At 38.7% G+C, this 21,252-nt stretch overlaps 1 protein-coding gene across 1 annotated transcript in view; it reads left to right on the top strand.

Moving 5' to 3' along the window:
* Positions 1–15,644, top strand: part of crtc3 (CREB regulated transcription coactivator 3) — a 33,593-nt gene extending 17,949 nt beyond the window's left edge. Inside the window, exons 6-15 of the mRNA XM_055209403.2 lie at positions 157–260; positions 6,345–6,383; positions 6,926–7,011; positions 7,738–7,787; positions 9,332–9,549; positions 12,230–12,495; positions 12,672–12,890; positions 13,005–13,088; positions 13,199–13,394; positions 13,946–15,644. Of these exons, the coding sequence (XP_055065378.2) occupies positions 157–260; positions 6,345–6,383; positions 6,926–7,011; positions 7,738–7,787; positions 9,332–9,549; positions 12,230–12,495; positions 12,672–12,890; positions 13,005–13,088; positions 13,199–13,394; positions 13,946–14,151 (1,468 nt within the window). The 3' untranslated portion in view covers positions 14,152–15,644. The remainder of the gene's footprint in view (positions 1–156; positions 261–6,344; positions 6,384–6,925; positions 7,012–7,737; positions 7,788–9,331; positions 9,550–12,229; positions 12,496–12,671; positions 12,891–13,004; positions 13,089–13,198; positions 13,395–13,945) is intronic.
* Positions 15,645–21,252: the final 5,608 nt, after the last annotated feature.

The raw sequence follows: 21,252 nt of genomic DNA, 5'->3' as shown, positions 1-21,252 counted from the left end.
ATAGCTGGTTATTAAAGGCAGTGAGTTAGGGCAAAAAGTCATGTGACCGGAACAAGCTGTGAGGGCGTGGTTGGATTCAGCAGTTTTTTTTATTTGATGGCCTACTGACCAAGCTGTTTTTGCCTTTATTCTCCTCTCCCTGTCTTTGACCCACAGAACGAACTCTGACTCAGCTCTGCACACCAGCGCCATGAATCCAAACCCACAGGATCCTTTTGGCATGAACCAGCAGATGGGCAGAGGCCCTCCCCAACGAAACGGTGAGTTGCCTTTCCTCCCCATCATCCTCTGGCCAGCAGGTACTGACTAAAAGAGGTTGAGTTTGGGCAGCATTTGTCAACTGTTAAGGGCCCACTGTAATTTATAGGCTTTCTGTTGGTATGTCTGCATCATTCTGCAATAAACAATCATAACAAAATACATCATGATTTAATACATAGTATAGTATGAATAAGACCCAGCATGCATCATGTCAGTTATTAGTTACATAAATTAGGGATGCACCAATATGTTTGTTTTGCAGATATAATACAGATTTTAGCAAACTTCTGTTGGCTAATGTTGGCTGAATTGGAAGTGTTAAAACCATAGACTGTAAAAAAAAGATGGACGATGCGACGTTGCCTCCCTCCATTGTAATGAATTGAAGCCAAAAATGTCCGACCATGGTCGCCGCCTTGTTACGTAAAAATGTCAGTTTGGAGCCAAGGCATGCGCAGAAGGAATCGTTCATGGAGCCAGAGGCGGAGCCGCGGTATCAAACTTTCACGCCAATCATAACGGCACCCACTTTCTATAGCATCAAATTACTAGCTTAAATGAAACTTTTCACAAAAATGAACACCTGAAAGGACCAGAACCATCTTTCGGAAACTTTATTGGAAGTATAATTTTTTTTAATTTAGAGCAGAGTCCTATTCGTTTGAATGGAGAGGGCGTGCTTTATGACTTGTATTGCAGCCAGCCACCAGGGGGGCGGTCAAAGAGCCAGAGGCTTCACTTTTCAAGACTTATCCGAGCACGTTTGACCCCCAAAGCCTGTTTCTTTGGACTAGTTTGATTGCTCCATATCGTGCCCCGACACGGTTTGGTTAATTGCGCCTTGGTCCACTTGCATAGGTGGGCTTGACCGTGGAACCTGATCGCAAATCGCGTCATGGTGCGGTTCAAAAGGCGAGACGTCAGTTGCTAACTTAAGTTGTTAACTAAATCTGCCTTGGTAAAACCCTTACGTGAATGCCTAAGCAGCGCAAGCGATAGATCGACTAAGCAATAGACCTTTTGCGAGTCGACGTCACAGTTACGTCACGCGCGCATGTGGTGGCAGAAAAACAGTGGAAATGAATGAGACATAAGTGAAACGAACAATATAACTCACTAGAAAATGTTTTGTTGTGCTGCAGAGTGTCAGAATAGGAATGCCAAAATAGATGACCTTCATTTTTATAGTATACTGTCGTCGAAGACACCATTTGAAGATAAACGTAGGTGTTTATGGTTGCAATAAAAGCCCTCAACCGGACAGACTGGAGTGATGAAATCATCAGAAAATCTTTTAATAATTTGAATAGAAAATAATTAGAGAAGATATCCGGTGTTTTGTCGAAGTCTGATCCCTCTATGTGTTTCTTATAGCGTTTTCATCACGTTACGTTTATAATTTATTTAGAAAGATTAAAGATTTGAATTCGTTTATAATATCAATAATATTACCATTTATTAAAGTTTTCGTATTTTTTTTGTTTTCTATTACTTCTTTTTACCTTATATCTTAGTCTATGTCTTCTTCCTGTTTGTTCTAAATTATGATGTTTACTAATAAATATATAAACATAACACACACACACACACACACACACACACGATGTAAAGTGTTAATAATATATAAACAGGCCTATACAAATTAATTTGTATGTAAACATAATAGTTTTAGATCAAACACATAGGCTAAAAATATAAGGAAGAAATTGAAAACAGGAAATGATGAAGTATTTAATAAATGATATTATACAGAATACATGATAGTATTGCTCCTATAAGTACTTCAGCGATTCATACTGTAAAAATAATTGATTTACCAATAAAGAACAATACATATACATTACATACATGCACACAATTAGTAGCCAAGCCATTTAAACTTTTAATTTATTTAAAAAATAAACGTAACTTGGTGAAAACGTTATAAGAAACATTACACTTAAGAGAAATATAGGGGAAACAGACTTCTACAGAACACCAGATCCTTAAAAATCACAGTTTAATGCTAAAATACTTCACACAGCTATTGAGAAGCATTCACTTTCTGCCACCAGTTGGGCTCCGCCCACAAAAAACGTCATCTCTGTTTGCAAACACGCAAAAGGTCTATATGATCACGTCCCAAATGACTTAAAAAAGAAGCCCCAAACTTAACATTACAAAGGGATTCAGTGTTGAAAGAAACAATCGCATCCTAATGGCACGAATCGATAAAAGTGCATACGGTGGGGAAGGGGGGACGGTTCGGTCTGGTTTTGTATAATATCATGCGCCCTAGAACACTGACATGCATGGCTAATGTGAGTGTTGAGCGATCACTGTGGTTTACAGATGTTTTTTTTTGTTTGTCTGACAAAGTAAATAGATTTTGTCATGGCAAGTATTTTATGTAAAGATGCAACAGACATTATCTGTTTTTATGCAGTAATCGAGCTATGCATCAACAAGCTGTTCAAACTCAAGTCCTGGCCCACAGTCATTTCCTAACTCTTGTTCACACTCTCTCTATGTAGTTTCCTCTCTTGTCTTTACTGTACTGTCCAAAAAGCGCTAAAGGCCAAAAAAATGACTTCATTAAAAAATTTACTGAAAATGATAGTTGTTATATTGGCCTTGTGGATAAACAGGCTATTGATACATTTGTGCATCTCAAGTATAAATCTACTGATACCACCGTAATGCAGTACGTTTGCATGACACAGCTGGGACTCACTGTCAAACTGTTCAGCCAGTTGTCTTGGTTACAAACATAGACTTTCAGATGGTATGTTGATAATGGATGACAGTCAACCCACTCAAACCCATGTCAACCCAAACATGCTATTTGTTTGAGGATCTTCTTTTGACCCTTATCTATGAGCTCTTGTACAGATGCTACGGTCATGTCACATAAGAAACAGGACTTGTTCTTCTAGGTCAAACTAAAACATTAGTGCTTGTCCCTTTGCTGTCAGAATTTTCACATACATTTGCCGCAGTGATGATTTTAAGTAAAGTTATGTGTTAGCACTGATCATTTTTAAACATTTATTTAAATGCAGATGTCTGCTTTGAAATCGAGAGTAAGAACTGTCAGTGTTGACTGTGCCATGATGTGTGTGTTTTGATGTTTAAATACATTATCTTATCCCAGTTTAATATGCATTGTCAACTAGTAAGCCATTTGTTTGGTTGAGTTTCAAAAAGATGTCAAAACCATTTCTGTGGCCAAAAACAGAAAAATGTCTTTGACCAGTTGCTGGGGGTCTATAGGGGGAAGGTCTGTTTGACCAGCTATTGTTTTTTTTTATTTTCATTTAACTGTGAATAAAACATTAATGCAGTTACAATAAAATTGCACTTACATATTTATTATTTAATTCTTAAAGATGTCAATAATCGTCGTGTTGAGGTGAGGCTGAAATACTAGGTGGATGAGCTTCCGGTTACGCATAACCAGCGTAATTCTTTTGGGTGGGGACAGTTATTTTTAATCTACATTGCGTCACAAAACACTGCAAATATGTTTGAGTTGTAACCTTCATTTAACCACACATGCACTCACCTGCACCTCCTTTTGTTACATTTGTTGTTGTGCTTTGTTCTCTTCTGCATTCTTTCTGTTTATCGCAGACTCTCAGATGAATTGATTTGCAGACATAAAGGCTGAGTTAGCAACACTGTGATGATAGTCAAGCACATGGGCCAAGATAAAAGCACCTTTATGTGCTTGATCATTCTGTTTGGTCAATAGGTTTAAATGGGATACTTGGGTAAAGATGTGGTGCAACTATGATAACAGAGGTAAACAGGGCAGTTTTTTAAATAGAGACAGTAAGACATGACTGCATTGAAGGAGATGACAGACTGCATGGATTTAATATCCATCTGGCAGCTTGTCTGTACTGCGCTCAATTCCGCACACAGTTGACACTTTACAGCGATATGCAGTCAGGTTCGTGTTATTTAAATGGGTACAAACCAGTGCCTGGCATGGGACAGAAATGTGTATCACTTCCACTATCAAAATAGTCTTATCCCAAACCTGCCAGCCGAGTTGCCTGTGTGATGCAATTGTGCTAGTCATGCGTGAAGCTCTTGAATGCAGTTCGACTGTGTTATACTGTACCATGTTTAACTAGTTGACTCTGACCATACTGGCTTTGTGACTCAACCCCAGCTACTGTATAATGAGAACTGTGGTTTTCAATGCTATTAAAGAAATTATATTATAAATGATGAGTAGTTTTGTGGTCCAGGGTCACGAATGTAAGTCGTATTTGTAAAAAAGCAAACATACATTGTGTTGGTCGAAATTATCTTTTTGCTTTTATGCCAAAAATCATTCGTATATTATGTCAAGATCATGTTCCACAAAGATATTTTGTATTTTTCCCTACCCTAAATATATTAAAACATTTGTAAGTGGATGCAGCAAAATTGCAATTGAAATTGGCCAGAAACTCTCCTACAAAGTTCCTTGGGGATTTCCTATTAAAGTTTGGTTTACATAAAAGTTTACAACTTCCCCCATTCAGTCAACAAGGTCACTATAACGGTAAGCCAGCGAGGAGAGCACTAAAATAAAGCTTTTTATTAATATGCATTGCTGTATATGGACTTTGAACTTTAAATAAGGGTCCTTCATATGTAGACTCTCAAGTTCCAGATTTTCAAATCATTGTATCTCCAAATATTGTCCTATCCTATCAAACCATACATCAATGGAAAGCTTAGTTATTTATCTTTGGATTATCTCCATTTCAAAAAATGACCCTTACGACAGCAAAGTATTACTACTTGCATTCCATGAGAATCAAACCCATGACCTTGATGTTGCTAGCACCATGCTTTACCCACACATTGTATGGATGCCAAAGCAACATAAGCAATGTTGAGGTATCTTTTGTTAAAAGTTGAAAACTGAGCTTGATAAAGCTATGCCCTCAGGCCAACCGTGTTTTGTTTGTAGTGGTTGTCTTTTCCGTCTCAGTTCTGGTGTTTTGTGATTCTCAGCTGGTCTCTGTGAAGGGGAAATGAAATGTCTCCTTACTTTTTGTTTGAGTCATTGTGCATCGCAGTTGGGCGTCTGAGACAGGCAGCTTTGCTGAAGCGCCGGGGCCGGTTGATCTGGCTTTGAGCCCACGTTGCATCTGTGCTGGCCCGGCATCGGCAAAGGAAGCAGAATGGAGTTTTGTTTTCAACAGGATCTCTGTGGTGCGCGTGAAACAATGCCTCTCCATTGATTCGCATTGCGCTTTTGGTCCCAGATTTTTTTTCTTATTCCTAAAAGCAGCCCCCTATTATGGAGTGTTGCTTAAAGAGACAGTGCACACTAAAAATCGATGGTTTGCTCCCCTTCAGCAGTCTTTGATGGGTTGAGCGAGCATGTTCTCAGAGTGACTCAGTACAAACATTTGATTCATTGAAGTATGGTAGCTGAGAAGTCTCCCGGCACACTGAACTGACAACTCTTGAGCTTTAAGGCGTTAAAGAGTGTCTTTAAGAGGACTATGAATAAATAAAAAGATAGCCTGCTAGAGGCGGTTTTCTGTCACAATTCTCGGCACCAGAGCAGAGAGAAACCTCTTCAAAGACTTTGCATACAAGATAAAAGAATAGTTTATCGCTTTTAAAAGACTGGGATGAATCAATGATTCATTTGAAAAGTGGATGTAAACATGTGAATTTCAGTTTCTTGTGTACGTAAAAGCTCGCGGTCAAAGTGGCCTCTGTGGAATCCACACCCACAGAATCTTCAGAAAGATCCACAGATTTCTACAGAATTGGAAAATGCATCATTTACAACATCTACAAATTCTTTAAAAGTTTATGAAATTTTTAAGCTGTTTTTTTCACAAAATAGTGTAATACTCTTGGTTTCATATAGCACTTTTTTCATGTTTAAATCAATTTCCCCCCAAATCTGTGCCGAATGCAATCAAAATTTGTCTAGGCTTAATAATGAGGAATACTTTGCTTGTTGTGGTACAAACAGTGATGCAGTAATACCATATTAATACTAATAATATGCTGACCAAAGTGTCCCGTAGCCCATACTTAAAAAATAATTTGCGTTTCTTTCTGTTTTTGTGGTCATACAGCCAGCATGAATGAAGCCGAGGGGGACGGCACTGGTGATGGTAAGTGTTAGTGTTTGTAACTCACTATCAAGTGCACTAATAGACAAGGAATCTAATGCAATATGTAGATCATGTCATTCAAATATGGTAATTCTAAATTCAAATTTATTGATAAAGCACTGAATAAAACAACAACGTTGACCATAGTGCTGTATAGACAATAGCACAATAATAAAAATACAAATATTAAGAAATAATCACATCCATAATTGACAACTGTAGACTTTATAAGACTGGCAGTGTTGTGCTTGTGCCATATTTGTAGTATGGTGTAGTAGGTTTATAAATGTAGAAAAGTTGGTGTCCCCTACTGGTAGTTTCACTCGAACATGGGTAGCAAATATTAGTAAATTCCTCGTCTGCTAACCTGTGGGTGTAGGTAGAAAAATAAATTTAATTGACTCTTTTATTTGGTTTATGTAACATGTTTTTGATTGATTCATTAGATTAAATGAATGCATAAGCATGTGTGTGAATGGACATAAGTGATGAGATCTGGGATTATCTGTTTTTAATAGTTGTAACCATCTTTTTGTCTACAGTTTTCTCATTTCCTTCTGTCCCGAATGAGGAGAATTTAATTGGTGTTAATAAACCACTGCCCAAACAGTTATGGGATGCCAAAAAGGTGAGGACACAACAGTTGGTTGTTTGCTTGACTTGTGGTCTTTAATGCATTAGCGTTATTGGTCATGTTTTTTAAATTTGATCTATTAATTTATATTTTTTGGAATATTTTGTTTTGTGTTTGATGTTTGTGTCATTTTGTATATTATAGATTGATGTATAATGCTACTTTTACTGACTAGGTTAAACTCTCTCATTCATTTTTTTTTTGTAGAAAATCTTAAATGCATCTTCTCACTCCAAAAAATGACTTTCTTACTAAGTATTTTTGTTTTTTTTTTTGTAGAAAATCTTAAATGCATCTTCTCACTCCAAAAAATGACTTTCTTACTAAGTATTTTTGTCTTGTTTTCAGTAAAAAAAAAATATCTGAAAAGTCTTCAATTAAGATGTATTTTCTTGATGAGCAAAATGACCTAAGAAAATAAGTCTAGTTTTTAGACAAAAAAAAAAAAAACTTTAAGTAAATTAGTTAAAACAAGCAAAAAAAAATCTGATTTTGTTTGCTTGTTTTGGGCACATATTCGCTTGGATTTGATATTTTTCTGTCTAAAAACTTGTTTTCCTAGGTCATTTTGCTCATCGGGAAAATGCGTCTTGATTTAAGAATAAGTATTTTTGTCTTGTTTTCAGTACAAATATAAGTAAGAAAGTCATTATTTTGCAGTGCTGTAAGCATGCCAGTTTATATATTTAAATGGTGGTTTAATGTATTTTCTGGTTGAAGGCGCAGTCTCTGTCCTCCAGGCCAAGGTCTTGTGAAGTGCCTGGAATCAAGTAAGTCAAGTTAACATGATGTGTGTGTATTACATTTTTTTATAACGCTGCTAGAACCTTTTAATGCTTAAAGGAATATTCCATTTTCTTAAAAGAAAAATCCAGATAATTTACTCACCACCATGTCATCCAAAATGTTGATGTCTTTCTTTGTTCAGTCGAGAAGAAATTATGTAAACCACAACTTCTCGTCTAGATCCGGTCGTGATTCGCTAGCGTGACTTGACGCAATACGTCATCACGTCAAGAGGTCACAGAGGACGAACGCGAAACTCCGCCCCAGTGTTTACAAGTGTGTTGAAAGAGAACCGTTCTTACGTTGTTGTATGTCAACTGATACTAATTAATGTCTTTGTGTCAGTTTATTGTTTACAATGGTCCGCAAATGTGAGTTTTATATATGTAACACGTGACCTCCCTACGTCACTACGCATTTACGTTAGGTCGCGCTGGACCGGACCTGGATGAAAAGTTGTGGTTTAAAAGAGCATATTTTTTATTTTTGTCAAAAATGACAATCGTTTTGCTAGATAAGACCCTTATGCCTCGTTTGGGATTGTTTATAGTCCTTTGAAACTCCGTTGAAAAAAACTGTTAAGTGTTGAGTTAAGTATTAACTGTTGGTGTCCATTAAAATGAGAAAAATCCTGCAATGTTTTCCTCAAAAAACATAATTTCTTCTCGACTGAACGGAGAGAGACATCGGCATTTTGGATGACATGGTGGTGAGTAAATTATCTGGATTTTTCTTTTAAGAAAATTGAATATTCCTCTAATCCTTTTCTGTACACACACCATTCAGTAATTTACGTGACCGACAACCGTGTTCTACATCCGAAATTAACTGCTGCAAAATGCAGGTAGTGACAACTGCATTTACAGAAACTCTGCATAGTGTGTACATAACCGAACTGAACAATTAGTAGTTAATAAAGTGTTTAAACGTACATCATGGACATGATAGGTCTCTCTTCTGAAAAAAGAAATGCCTTGGAGGTGGAAAATCGAGCGTTTGCTGACTAGTGTTGCCAGATCTTGCACGGAAAAAACAGCAAACAAGAAAAATCCAATAATAAACCAAAATAAATCTAAATGCTTTACCCCAAAGATCAAAATATTGGGGCCAGCACATTCACACTTTAATAACACCAAAAAACTTGATCGCTTCATGAGCCAAAAGCCATAAACGGTATGTGAGTACAAAAAAGACGAGGACCTGGCAACACTGCAAGACAGCGCACTGTCGAGCAGCCTCATAAATGCGTACAATGCACAATACCATGACGGAGGTTTATTGCAAATCATAACACTGTTAAATTATTTTGGTCAAAGCTGTGAGTGATAAGCACCCGAGACGGCAGAACATTGCTATGGTTATCTATGGTTATCTCTGTGTCAATCATCAGATTTTCAGCAGTGAGTCTTGTTCCATACAGACATGAAACGAACATTTAGGGGATTTACTCAAATGCGGTAGTCACTCCCAAAAGTTTGCAATGTGTACGAGGCCTCTGTGGACTAAAATTGTCTGTCTTTCGTTACAGTATATTTCCTTCACCCGAGCAGAATGCGGGTCTGTCTCACTATCAGGGCTCGTTAAACACGGGCGGCTCTCTGCCTGACCTCAGTAACCTGCACTTCCCATCTCCGCTCCCCACCCCTCTCGACCCTGATGAGACTGGATATCCCAACCTGAGCGGAGGCAGCAGCACGGGCAACCTCCCCGCTGCCATGATGCACCTGGGAATCGGAAACTCACAAGGTCAGTCACGTTAACATGTATACTGTTTTTAACACATGTATGAGCTAAAACTTGGTAATCTGATATGCGCTGTGCCCTTTGTGACTAAATCATTCAAAGACTGTGTAAAGCATCTCCTGGCTTCTGAACACTCTCCTCTTTGTTTAATGCCACACTGTAGGCTTACACTGTAGGCGCTTTCTGTGGAATGAATGCCGTGTGTTTTCTAAAGGGCCACATCCATGCATAAGACCAGAGCTCTTCCTCTTCCCCTCCTTTCTTCCCCCCATTTTAAATCTGTCCGCCATCTGATCGCTGTCTTTGACTTCCATTCTCTTGAGCTTTATTCTTTCCATTCTGTCTCATGTCTGGGAACGGGGTGTGCTGAGATGTTTCTGCTGCCCGTTTCAGCTGTGCTGCTTGCTGATTGGGCGATCCCAAGAGACACAGATGACCTTTAACCCCTGAATTGGCTGCTCATAAACAGCTCTTTTCTCTCACACTGTCACTGGTCCAGTAACCTGCAAACAATTGCTTAGTGTCTTTTCTGAGAAGCGGACATTAGGGATCTGCCTGCTTGCAGTGCCAGTGACTCATAGACACTTTCTACACCTGTGATTAACGTGCGGTATCCATAAAAAGTGGTGTTAAAAAAGCTTTCAATCACATAAAAAACAGGTGTTTTTGGTTTAAGTTTTATTTCATATCAAATGCTTTATGCTCTCCATCATTAAATAGTGTCACGGCAAACAGCACAGGCTACTACTGCTCACGTGCACCGAAATCTGCAGGCGCAGATTTCATGTGGTCCGGCTAATTAGGAGTGGGCGATATGGGACAAATATCATATCATGGTGGTTTTAAAAAAAAAAAGTGATATTATTACGGATCTTTTCCTGTTGGTTTTTTTAAGACTATTTTGCCATAAAATGCAGTCCTACAAGATAACAAAATATGCGCGGGCAGTACGCTTACAACAGCGTATGCGCAGGAAAAAATTGACAGGACACTCCACTACAAAAATTAGGGTGTTTTCACACCTAGTCGTTTGAGCCGTTCAGGGTGTATATGTGAACAAACCAAAGGATCTCAGACCCCCCTAAAAGGACCCAAAAGTGAACCAAACTCAGACCACGTCTGGAGGTGGTCTGACTATGGTTCGCTTTTGGGTTCTTTTGTGGTTCGATTTCTTTTTGATGTAAACAAGAAAGGATCTGAGATCAATTCAGTTCTGAAGAGGACCAAAAAATGAACTGGGTCCTCTTTTGAGTCCACTATATTGTGAACACCAAAAGGACTGAGGTCACATTCGGCTAGTTCCTTTTCTGGTTCATTTTAAGTGAACTAGGATTGTTTTTTTTTTAAAGGGGTGGTTCAATGATATTTCATGCATTCTGACTTATTAACACAGTTATAGAGTTGTTTTCCAGTTGGGCGTGTTACAGAGTATTTCTGTGCCGAATGCACTTCGCCAGGGTTCGTACAAGTTTCTGAACGTTTTTTTCGATTACGGGTCCAGCTGACGTTTCAGGGGTTTCTATACATATCACTTCTTTTTCTGGGCACTTCCCCCGGAAAACCCCACCCACCCGTCAATTAGCAGGAGACGCTAGAACTTACAAACATTAATCACGCGACAGCTTTGTTTAATTTCAAAACTCAACAATGACACAAAAGAAGAAGTGTGTTTTTGGATGTAAGGAGAAGAAAGCCAGCCTTATGGAAACAATGGATATAGTTTATTAGCAATCTCATTAAACTAAAGACTCTTCGGAGATATAAAGGATGTAATACTACTCTATAGGTACTCCAGATTAACATCAGAAATGCAGAAACAGCGTGTTATGTGAGCTTTGAAATTAACTACATGTGAAAACACCCTTAAAGGAAATTGACAGCATTTGCACACACACTATCATTTTCTCTCCTTTTTTTTTATTTTCACTTCTTTCAAGAACAGAAAGTTGTGGAGCATTTTCGTCACCGTAATGTTTGATTAATTTAACGTTCTTCGTTTTCTTGATGTTTGTCCTAAACTTTGTTTTGGCTACCTTTCTTTACTTATCCTAAATTTGTTAATGTACTGTAAAAGGCACAAACAGTGCTGCCCTGACTGCCTGGTAGAGTAATAATTTGAATAAGAAATCATTTGTATTGCGTATGTGTCGAACACGGCCATTCACGCATAGCCCCGCCGAGTATAGACCCCTTCAAAGTTTGTAAACATTGAATGACTATCGGGTGTCACGCGCAGCATGGGGTCAAACTATTCATACCATTCAGGCTTTCTAGTTTAATCTAACAGGGCTGAAAAATGATGACTTACCTGAAATGAAGTGAGCACTACAAACACAAGCCTCTTTGATCTTTGCATTGTCCCAGTCTGCACGTTTAATTGCTTGCAGCCACAGATGTTGTATTTTTTGTTTTTGAGATTCTGCGGGAATCCCAAAAAACTTAACGGAAGACCTGGTGCGATTTTCAAAGCCCACGACGCAAGTAGGCATTTTTGACGATACCAAATAATACGCAACTCAACCTGCTGTAATGACTTTTCTGACCTCCACATACGCAGTGGGAACCGCCTGTGACGTGAACTGTGAAGGGGTCTATACTTTGAAAGCTCCGTAGATGCATGCGTGCAGAGCCGAAAAAAACCTCTGTTTTTAAGCTGATGTTTATTTGTTTTTTTTTCTCGCAGGACTGTCATCCTCTCTGAGCAACCCTTCCATCCAGGCATCCCTCACCAACTCTCAGCTGCACTCGTCTCTCAGTAATCCATCCATCCACTCGTCCCTGCGTCTCTCTTCGCTCTCCAACCCTCCTCCTACGGGCATGGCGAGTTCACCCAGGAGACGGCCGGCTCCCATCAGCCCTCTCACGCTCTCACCAGGGGGCGATCAGCGGCGAAGCCTTAGCAAGCAGCTCTCCCCAACCATGTCCCCATCTCTATCTCCAATTACACAGGTAGGGAATGCTTGTTAAAACAGTAGCCCTTTTCTCAATTCTCAGCCATAGGTGTGAAGTGAGGAAACGATTTCTTCTTGGAAAGGTCGAATAAATTGCTCTGTTGAAATTTGTACTTATGACAGTATCTGTGATGTGTTCTGCTCTGCACTAAAGTGATTTTTGAACTTCTCCAGGGTGTTGCCTTGGACACCAGCAACTTGCCGATGGAGCCGCCTCCTCCTTATCCACTTTACCAGCAATCCCAGCAGTCCCTGCAGCAGCAGCAAGCGCCTCCCCAGTCCCATTCATCTGTCCAGCAAAGTTCCCAGCATTCGGTGCAACAGCGACAGCCGCAGGGCAGCCAGCAACAGCATCAGCCTGTGTCCCCTCAGCTCGACTTTAATTCCAGTGCTGTAAGTTTTCATAATATGTCATGAGGGGGAAGGCTAATGTTTGGGGGGGTTGTTATTAGCTGAACAGGGCAACAATAAGTCAGGTTATAGACCTTTCTTTTTTATTTCTCACAGCACACCAGCATGGGAGCGTTTTTCAATGATCCCTTTATGGAACCACAGTTCTTCGGACGCCCGTCCAAATGTTCATCCTATCAGGTTAAGAAAGCAGATTCTATTTCGCAGTGCACTCTGAATTCCCTGTCTTAGTCTTGTGTAAGCTGTATTAAGTTATGTTGTGTGTGTGTGTATTTATGTGTGTTTAACAGCAGGATCAGTTTAATATGTTGGAGAACGTCATGAGCTCTATGGCAGGTGGATTCGACCCTTCGTCTAACCTCTACTGCTCCCAGGGCCTCATGGGCTTTGGTGGTAACCATGGCAACCTACAAGACCACCTTCAGATGAGACCCAACATGCTTTACTCTAATTGTGGAGGAGGGGTGCCCAACATAATTCTTACAGGTAGCGAGCTCGACAGCAGGCTATTATAGAGTTATTACTAGACTTTCCCATCATACAGACCTGACCTGCTTTCCATGAGTAGGTCTTATTCAGAGACTGTGTCATAACTAGCTTTAAAGGTGCAGTGTGTAATTTTTAGAAGGATCTTTTGACAGAAATGCAAAATAATAAACAAAACTAAATGATCAGGGGTGTATAAAGACGTTTCATGATGAACCGTTATGTGTTTATTTCCTTACAATGAGACGTTTTATGTACATACACAGAGGGTCCCCTTACATGGATGCTGCCATTTTGTGCAGCCATGAGCCCTTAACGGACAATTTTTTTACTAAGTTATCTCCGACATTGACATGTTTGTCCGGTGGCGGCTGCCGTAGCTTGTGTTTCAAACGCAAGAGGTGAGCAGTGGACTGAGCCGTATGTTGCAATTCGCAACCTCACCACTAGATGTCGCTAAAGTTTACACACTGCACCTTTAACCAGGAAAAAGACGGTAACAATCCTGCTGCTTCTTTTCTCACTCTGCTGTTTGTTTGTTTTTCTTACAGATGACTCCAATCCCAGCCTATCTAAGGACATCAGCAGTGTGTTGTCCGCAGTGCCCGAGTGTTTGGACTCCGAGGGAGTTTTCCCGCTAGAGGATGAACTTCGTATCGAGCCGCTCAGCCTGGATGGACTGAGCATGCTCAGTGACCCGGACATGGTCCTCCCTGATCCCTCAGTGGAGGACAGCTTCCGCAGCGACAGACTTTAAAGAGCCACGAGCACATCGACGTACATACAAAGTCCATGAACGTGAAGCACACAACTTGCAGCACTCGAATGTTCTGTCTACTATTTTCCCAAACACGAAACGCATGCATAAACACTACATGTTGATATAAAGTGAATCATCAGACTTGCATGTGTCAGCCAGACGGTGTCTGTCGCTGGCCGATCTCCCCCGGCATGCTTCATCTTCTTGCCGAGACACCGCCGTTCATCTGTTGTCAAATGAGCTAGGGTGAACGCTTTTCGCGTGCTACAACAAGCAATGGACAGCTGTGCAAAGTTAAGCCACATATATAAATCATGCTGTGTTTCCACTTACTGTGACAATCAGAACACACTGAAGCCATACAAATGCCAAATGGATACCAGCAACAGGCCTCGATGGTGGCCCTAATACAAAGCCATGTAACCAAAACAAAATGAACGAATCGCTTTCGGATATTATCAAAAGATTGCTTTCATATTCAATAGAAGCAAAAAGATTGGAAGCCTCCCAGGACAGTCTTGCCTTTAGGCTGTGAATGTGGAGTCTGGGTTAGAGATGGTGCGAAGACGACAATATGATGTGTTATGGAACAGAAGGAGTCGACAGGCGGACTAATACCAGCCCATATTGATGCACCAAATGCTGTGATACGAGACACCGTGAGGATGGGATAAGCGACCTCCGTTTTAGGACCAGAACTGCCTGGATCAGACTTCTAACACCAGGATGCGCATCTACGCTCATAAAGTCTCGGGTGCATGTTGTCGTTTATAGCATGTGCTAAGCTAATTTCGTGAGAATAATGCTTTGTAACTGTTTTCTGACCAATCAGTGGTCACCTTGCTGGCCTATGGGTGAGTCGCAGCCCTCAGATGCGCAAAATGTGGCCAGTCCCATCATTCAAATGAATTACAGCTCTCCTCCACCCAGAGAAGAGGAATCTTGCTAATGAGTACAGAGCATTATTTTGAAAATTCTTTGCGTATTTTTGTATAAAATGAAAATGAGAACTTTGCCACATATATGTGATGCAAAGTCCCTTTTCTGTCTGACTAGAATGTATTTTTGAAACAGAAAAAGGGCAAGCTGTTTACAAAGATCACGTTTGAAAACTACAAATTACTTATGCGACGTTGACATTTTTATGATTTTGGTAAAAAACACATTTGTATCTTGTTAATAATGTGCTTGGCTATGCAGAACTTTAGCACAGGAGAGTCTCAGACGGCTGGAACAATCTAGACCATGAAAAGGAACTATTTTACTTGTATATTTACTATATCTTTGTGCTTATTTGAGATTTTATACAAACTTGTATGCAGCTTCTACTATGTCATTTGTATGTGTTAATCTGTTCATGTTTTTTATTCCCGTCTGCTTTTGTGAACGTTTGTCGTGATTGGTATTTTTCGATGTTGTCCGGCATGGACCCTCTTTCTGCAGCGCTGATCCTTTTAAGGGGTTTTAAAAAATAATAGGTGGACGTGGGACACATGTGTCATTGTTATTGCTCATGTTGAGGTTTGCACTGATGATCTGAACAAAATTGATCTTTGGTTTTAATATGATCTGGTTTTACATATTGCTGCTTAATATGGAGGACCACAGGGGTCATGCAGGGTGTAATAAGGAACTTCAATATTTAATAACTACCTGGACAATGAAAATAGCAATTGATAGATTTGTTTAAAAATTCATTAATTAATCTATTAATAAATAGACAAAGTTACAAAAAAATCATTATGTAAGGCAATAAAAAGTGAGATTATAAAATTATGTAGAAATGAAATATTAATCCATTAACGAAAAGTTCAAATGAATATAACAATTTACAAAAAGAACATAAAACACTCAATAAGTTCATCATTTTAAATTGCATTTGCGAATTCTTAATTAAATAATGGAATTTCAAAAAGCGATTTAAAAAGAGAAATAAATGGCTGGATTTGTGAATTGAACTACAAATACAGGTTTAAATTGGGCATTTGGGGGGGCGTTTCCGTTTGGCATTTTTGTTTTCATTTTCCCGATGGTTCTCCTTGTTCTTTTCGCTATTCGATTTGCTTTTCGTTTTATCCTCTCTATTTAGGTTTTCCGTGACTTTGGGTCCTTGCAAATGGTCAAATGAGAAATGCTAATTAGCTATGACCAGGTGAATGTAACAAGCTCGCTGATTGGCTCTGATTGTACGTCATGCGCAGATTTATAGATCTCGGAAGAGGACCCAAAGAGTCACGGAAAAGCTAAATAGAGAAGGGCGAGTCGAATGGCGAAAAGAATGGGGAGAACCATCGGGAAAATGAAAACAGAAATGTTAAACGGAAACGCCCTTTTAAATGCCTAATTTAAACCTGTATTTGTGGTTCAATTTGTGAATCCAGTTATTTGTTTCTCTTTTTAAATCGCTTTTGAAATACATTTTGAAATTCCATTATTTAATTGGGAATTTGTAAATGCAATTTGACATGATTAACTTATTGAGTGTTTTATGTTGTTTTTGTGAATTGTTGTATTGATTTGAACTATTTGTTGATGGATTGATGTTTCATTTCTACATTGTTTTTGTAATCTCACTTTTTATTGCCTAATAAAATGTTACTTAATGATTTTTTTGTAACTTTGTCTATAGACTAATTAATGAATTTTTAAACAAGTCTATTGATTGCTGTTTTTGTTGTCCAGGTGGTTGTTGAATGTTGAGGTTCTTTGTTGCATTTTGCATGACTCTTGTGGTCCTCCATAGGCTTAAAAGGTGTTTGCTTTCCCAGCATGTCGTTCATGTGGAATTAATGCAGTGCATTTTGCGAATGGCTGATTTTTAAATGACCAAATATTTTGAGATGAAGAACGATGTCTAAATATAGCTCAGGAATGTGTTTTCATCATATCATACATGGTTCTGTGATGAGTATCCAGGGTTGAGTACCTGTCTACTGCCTCCTGACCGTCAGAGAACCAGTTATAGGTATCTGAAGATTTTATTATTTGTGTATTATCTAGTAGCTTTTTATTTCGAAAGTAGTTAGTAAAAAATGCGATAGCGATGCTACATATGTGCCATGTCCACACTTTTTTTGTTTTTCCCTTCTCATCATAGTGTTTTGGTCAAACGTATCTTGACATGCTTGTCAAAATGGCGCACAACTATTTTTATTGGCTTCGTGGTGAGTGGATAAACCAACCAATAATGACATTTTAGTACAAGTCTTTGTGTGCATGTTATTTGGTGTGGTCTAATAAGGCAAGAACTGACAGAAGCAGTGATGGGGGAGATTTACGAAAACTTTAAGATTTGGTAAATCTGTTGCATTATGAGCATTATCTCCGCAATCAACGAGATTTAGCTTTCACCCCTATGCTGCAGTTATTTTTTCTTTTGTAACATTGTTCTTTTAGATGTATTATCTGCATCTATAATAACAAAAAACACGATCTTAGCTGTAGTTTTGGGGTATAGGGCATGTTTTTGCTGCATCATGTGTCTGTTAAAAAGTGTGCATCTTTTTATATAGCTGTCAGCTATCCATTTAACTTTAGTTTTTCTTCAAGAGTAACAGTGGCAACACATTTCCAGGGGTTGAGTGGATTTGTTTTGGGTTTCCATCGCTCATTCGCCCCTTCTGGATAGAAGTCTTGTCTTTGGCCTTATTCTTTCTCATCTGTGACCACTAGCTGTCCCTTTAATCGTACTGTGATATTTGGGTTTTGTAGTTTCCCATTTCCAAACCCTGTGTTTTAATGGCAAAAGGTTTTTTGTTTTAATATAGTCTTCATAACAGATAGTAGTTATATTTTTCTTCTGTTTATAGGTTTTTTATTGTTTTGGCTTTTTGACAACTTTAAAAAAAATGTACAGTTATATTATTTAAAGAAAATATTTTCTTGTCCACTAGTGTTACTTTTTGTAATATGCCATATTAGATTTTTCTTTTTCAGATATTGCAATTTTACTACACCACAAGGCGTTTGGTTGTGAAGTATGTTATAGTGCTTTTCCTTTGATTTAATATAAACAAATAAAACTATTTACTGTCTGTCAGATGTCTGCAGTTGGTTTTATTTTTTGTATAACATTCAATAAAGCATTTTCTCGCATTTGCGGTAGTATTTGTTGTTGTTGTTTTCATGTTTAACCACTAGATGGAGGCAGCAATACACGTAAAACCTTTCATAAGAAAGCGTTGGGAGCTCTCTTCTTTTTGTTTTGTTTTGTTTCTTTGGAGATAAAGTTAAATTATATTAGTATTATACACATGTATAATACTTTTATTTTAGCATAAAATGTGTTTAAAATTAAATTCCTGTTAGATTTCAGATAAAATCGTATCTGATTTGATCTGCCATTATCTTCAGTTGTCTGTTGTTGTGAAAACTAAATGATTACACCATTAGATATTACAGTACTTGTGTAGTACAAAACAACGTGGGCAGGTCCTGAAAATGTTTTTCCAAGGTGTGAACAACAGTCTGTCTGGTTTAAATGCAGCAAAGCATGTAATGTGCCTCAAATATGTGGAGCAATGCCCTGGCAAGCCTTTCATTACATGTGTGATACAGGACCGGTGATAATGGATTTTAAAATACAGGTAGCCTAGTAATAACATGTTGGAAAGCAGTGAGAGGAAGAACATGATAGGAGCGAACTATTCGGATCTAACTTTGGAATTCCCATAAACCCTCAAAGACTTCCGCTTCCTCATGTACTTCAGCAAAGTGTAATATTCAGTTTTTATTAAAATGAACAAACAGGGCTTATCTGTTGGCTTTGAAGTGTGTAGATTCATTCAGGCTCAGATTAATGTTTTCTTGTTCCAAACTGGGTGGGCATTAAATTGAAAGAAATGTTATTGTTTATATTTTTGTCTATTTGTTTAAATAGAGGTTGTATAAATAGATCTTCTTTTGGTATGACTTTGACTAGGATTGACAGTCTATGACGTTTTACACAGTTGAGTCCCCAATCCACTCTGTGTGTTTATATGTATAGCATTTTTATTTCTATTCAAGTTGTGAATGTATTACTGGCTATAAACCCTGAATATTTCTTAAGTAGTTATTCCTAGTGTTTGTTCTCACACAATGTGCGACTCTTGACGCAACAGGTTGGATGTATGTGTGCACGAGACGTAGTAAGTTTGATAAAGTTGATGGAGCATTACTGAATAATGTCTTGACTTACAGCCTGTTCTTGACACAAAATGAATGCATTACATTTATTGGTATTTGTGTGGTGCTTTTTGCCTTTTAGGTGCTTGACAGCCATGATCACTCAAATATGGGCTCGACACGGGTGAGTAAATAATGACAAAATGTTATGTTTAAACTTTTAGTCCAAAGGCTGTACACATTAATTATGCACTGTATGTCATTTTGTAATAATATTTGTACAGTACAAATTCCTTTTCTGTATTGACTGTTAAGAACCCAGTGTGGTTCATATGTGTAGTCTGTTGTTTTTGGTTGTCATGCTTGCGTGCCTGTGTGTGTTTGTTTGCAGGTTGCAGGGTTGCGTGAGTGAGTGACATCATTTTTTGTAAGGAGCTGCATATGTGGGGGCTCATGCAAAACATGGATTTCTACAGTCAATGGGATATTTTTAATCTAAATTAAATTTGTTACGAATCCTTATCATATACAGTTGAACGTTATGTCAAAAAATAGCAGTGCAACATCATTAAACCACTGCTATTAGTAGTAGTAGTAATATTTCTGCATTGGAAATGACTGACTTACAGATGTAGTAGTGTAATAGACAAACAATAGACCCATTGGTAATGAAATCCACACTACTTGTTCTGAGTTAGTGGTGTGATCAAAATAGCATGTTTCAAGTCTAATTAGAAAATTAGTTAATTATATGAAAAAAACGCTCCTTTTTGTCCCTTATCAAGAAAGAGGGGAAGCAAATGTTTCGCCCATTGTTATAAAATATATCTGCTTCTGAATTTCTAAGTAAACTAGGCCTTCCAAACATTGCATTTGTTGTATAGGACTTGATGTTGATATCCCTTAATGCATACTGTACTTGAAGCACCAATGAGACTCTGTGGGATGGTCAATTGAGTGACCCTCTGCCACACTACTCCTCAGCCCTTCCATCTTATGAGGTTGCTCCTTTCGTTTAACTCAGTGCCTAAACCCTTGAAATGACCTTATCTCAATCTCTAACGCTGCAATCTCACCACAACCCGACCATACACGCCAACCCGTTTGGCTAAGGCCTGAAGCCCCACTGACGTCGTTAATGCAGGTTCGGTGGCAAACGGTTCTGTATGGCATACTATTTACCGCAATACACAAGACAACAAGAAAACGCCAAAATCTCACCGCAACCCGACCATGCGCGCCAACCCGCCACTAAGGCCCCACTATCGTCGTTAATGCAGGCTCAACGGTGGCAAACTATCTACCTCAATTACCCAGCAACACCGGCCAATTATTGATTTCTCTTAATACTTATCTGAGGCATGAGACTCTGTGGGATGTCAATTGAGTGATGGCACCCTTTGGGTTGTCAAGTGGGCGCATGGAGGAACAACATAATTTGATTAAAAAGTTGATTTGAGAGGGGAAAACGTATAAGGAAATGCAGCAAAGTTTAGGATGCTCAGCTAAAATGATCTCAAATGCTTTAAAATGGCAACAAAAACTCAAAGCACATGGAAGAAAACAAGCAACTTCTGTTAAAACAGATTAAGAAATAGTCAGGATTGCAAAGATTTAGCCTTTCATCATCTCTAGAAAGATCAAAGATGATCTGTAAATATTGTGAGATTCAGAAGACATCTGATTCAAGCTAAGCTGCTTGCGAGAAGCCCCAGTAAAGCACCACTGTTGAAAAAAGGCATGTGCAGAATCACATCAGCACATCAACTGGCCCAAAGAAAAGTAGCGTAATGTTTTTTGGCCTGATGAGAGTAAAATTGTTCTTTTTGGGTCTAGTGGTTATCAACAGAACCTCAGGTGACCCCCGGGTACTGAATTCAAGCCACAGTACACTGTAAAGAAACTTAAGCATGGGGATGCAAAAATAGTGGTATTAGAATGTTACTACCATGTTGACATGGTTTATGGATGAGTTTGAACTCTATTAACTAA

This window comes from Misgurnus anguillicaudatus, chromosome 21 (assembly GCF_027580225.2).
Source record: "Misgurnus anguillicaudatus chromosome 21, ASM2758022v2, whole genome shotgun sequence".
NCBI classification, from domain to species: Eukaryota; Metazoa; Chordata; class Actinopteri; order Cypriniformes; family Cobitidae; genus Misgurnus; species Misgurnus anguillicaudatus.
Note: the sequence above shows the minus strand (reverse complement) of the source record. Positions and strands in the feature narration are given on the sequence as shown.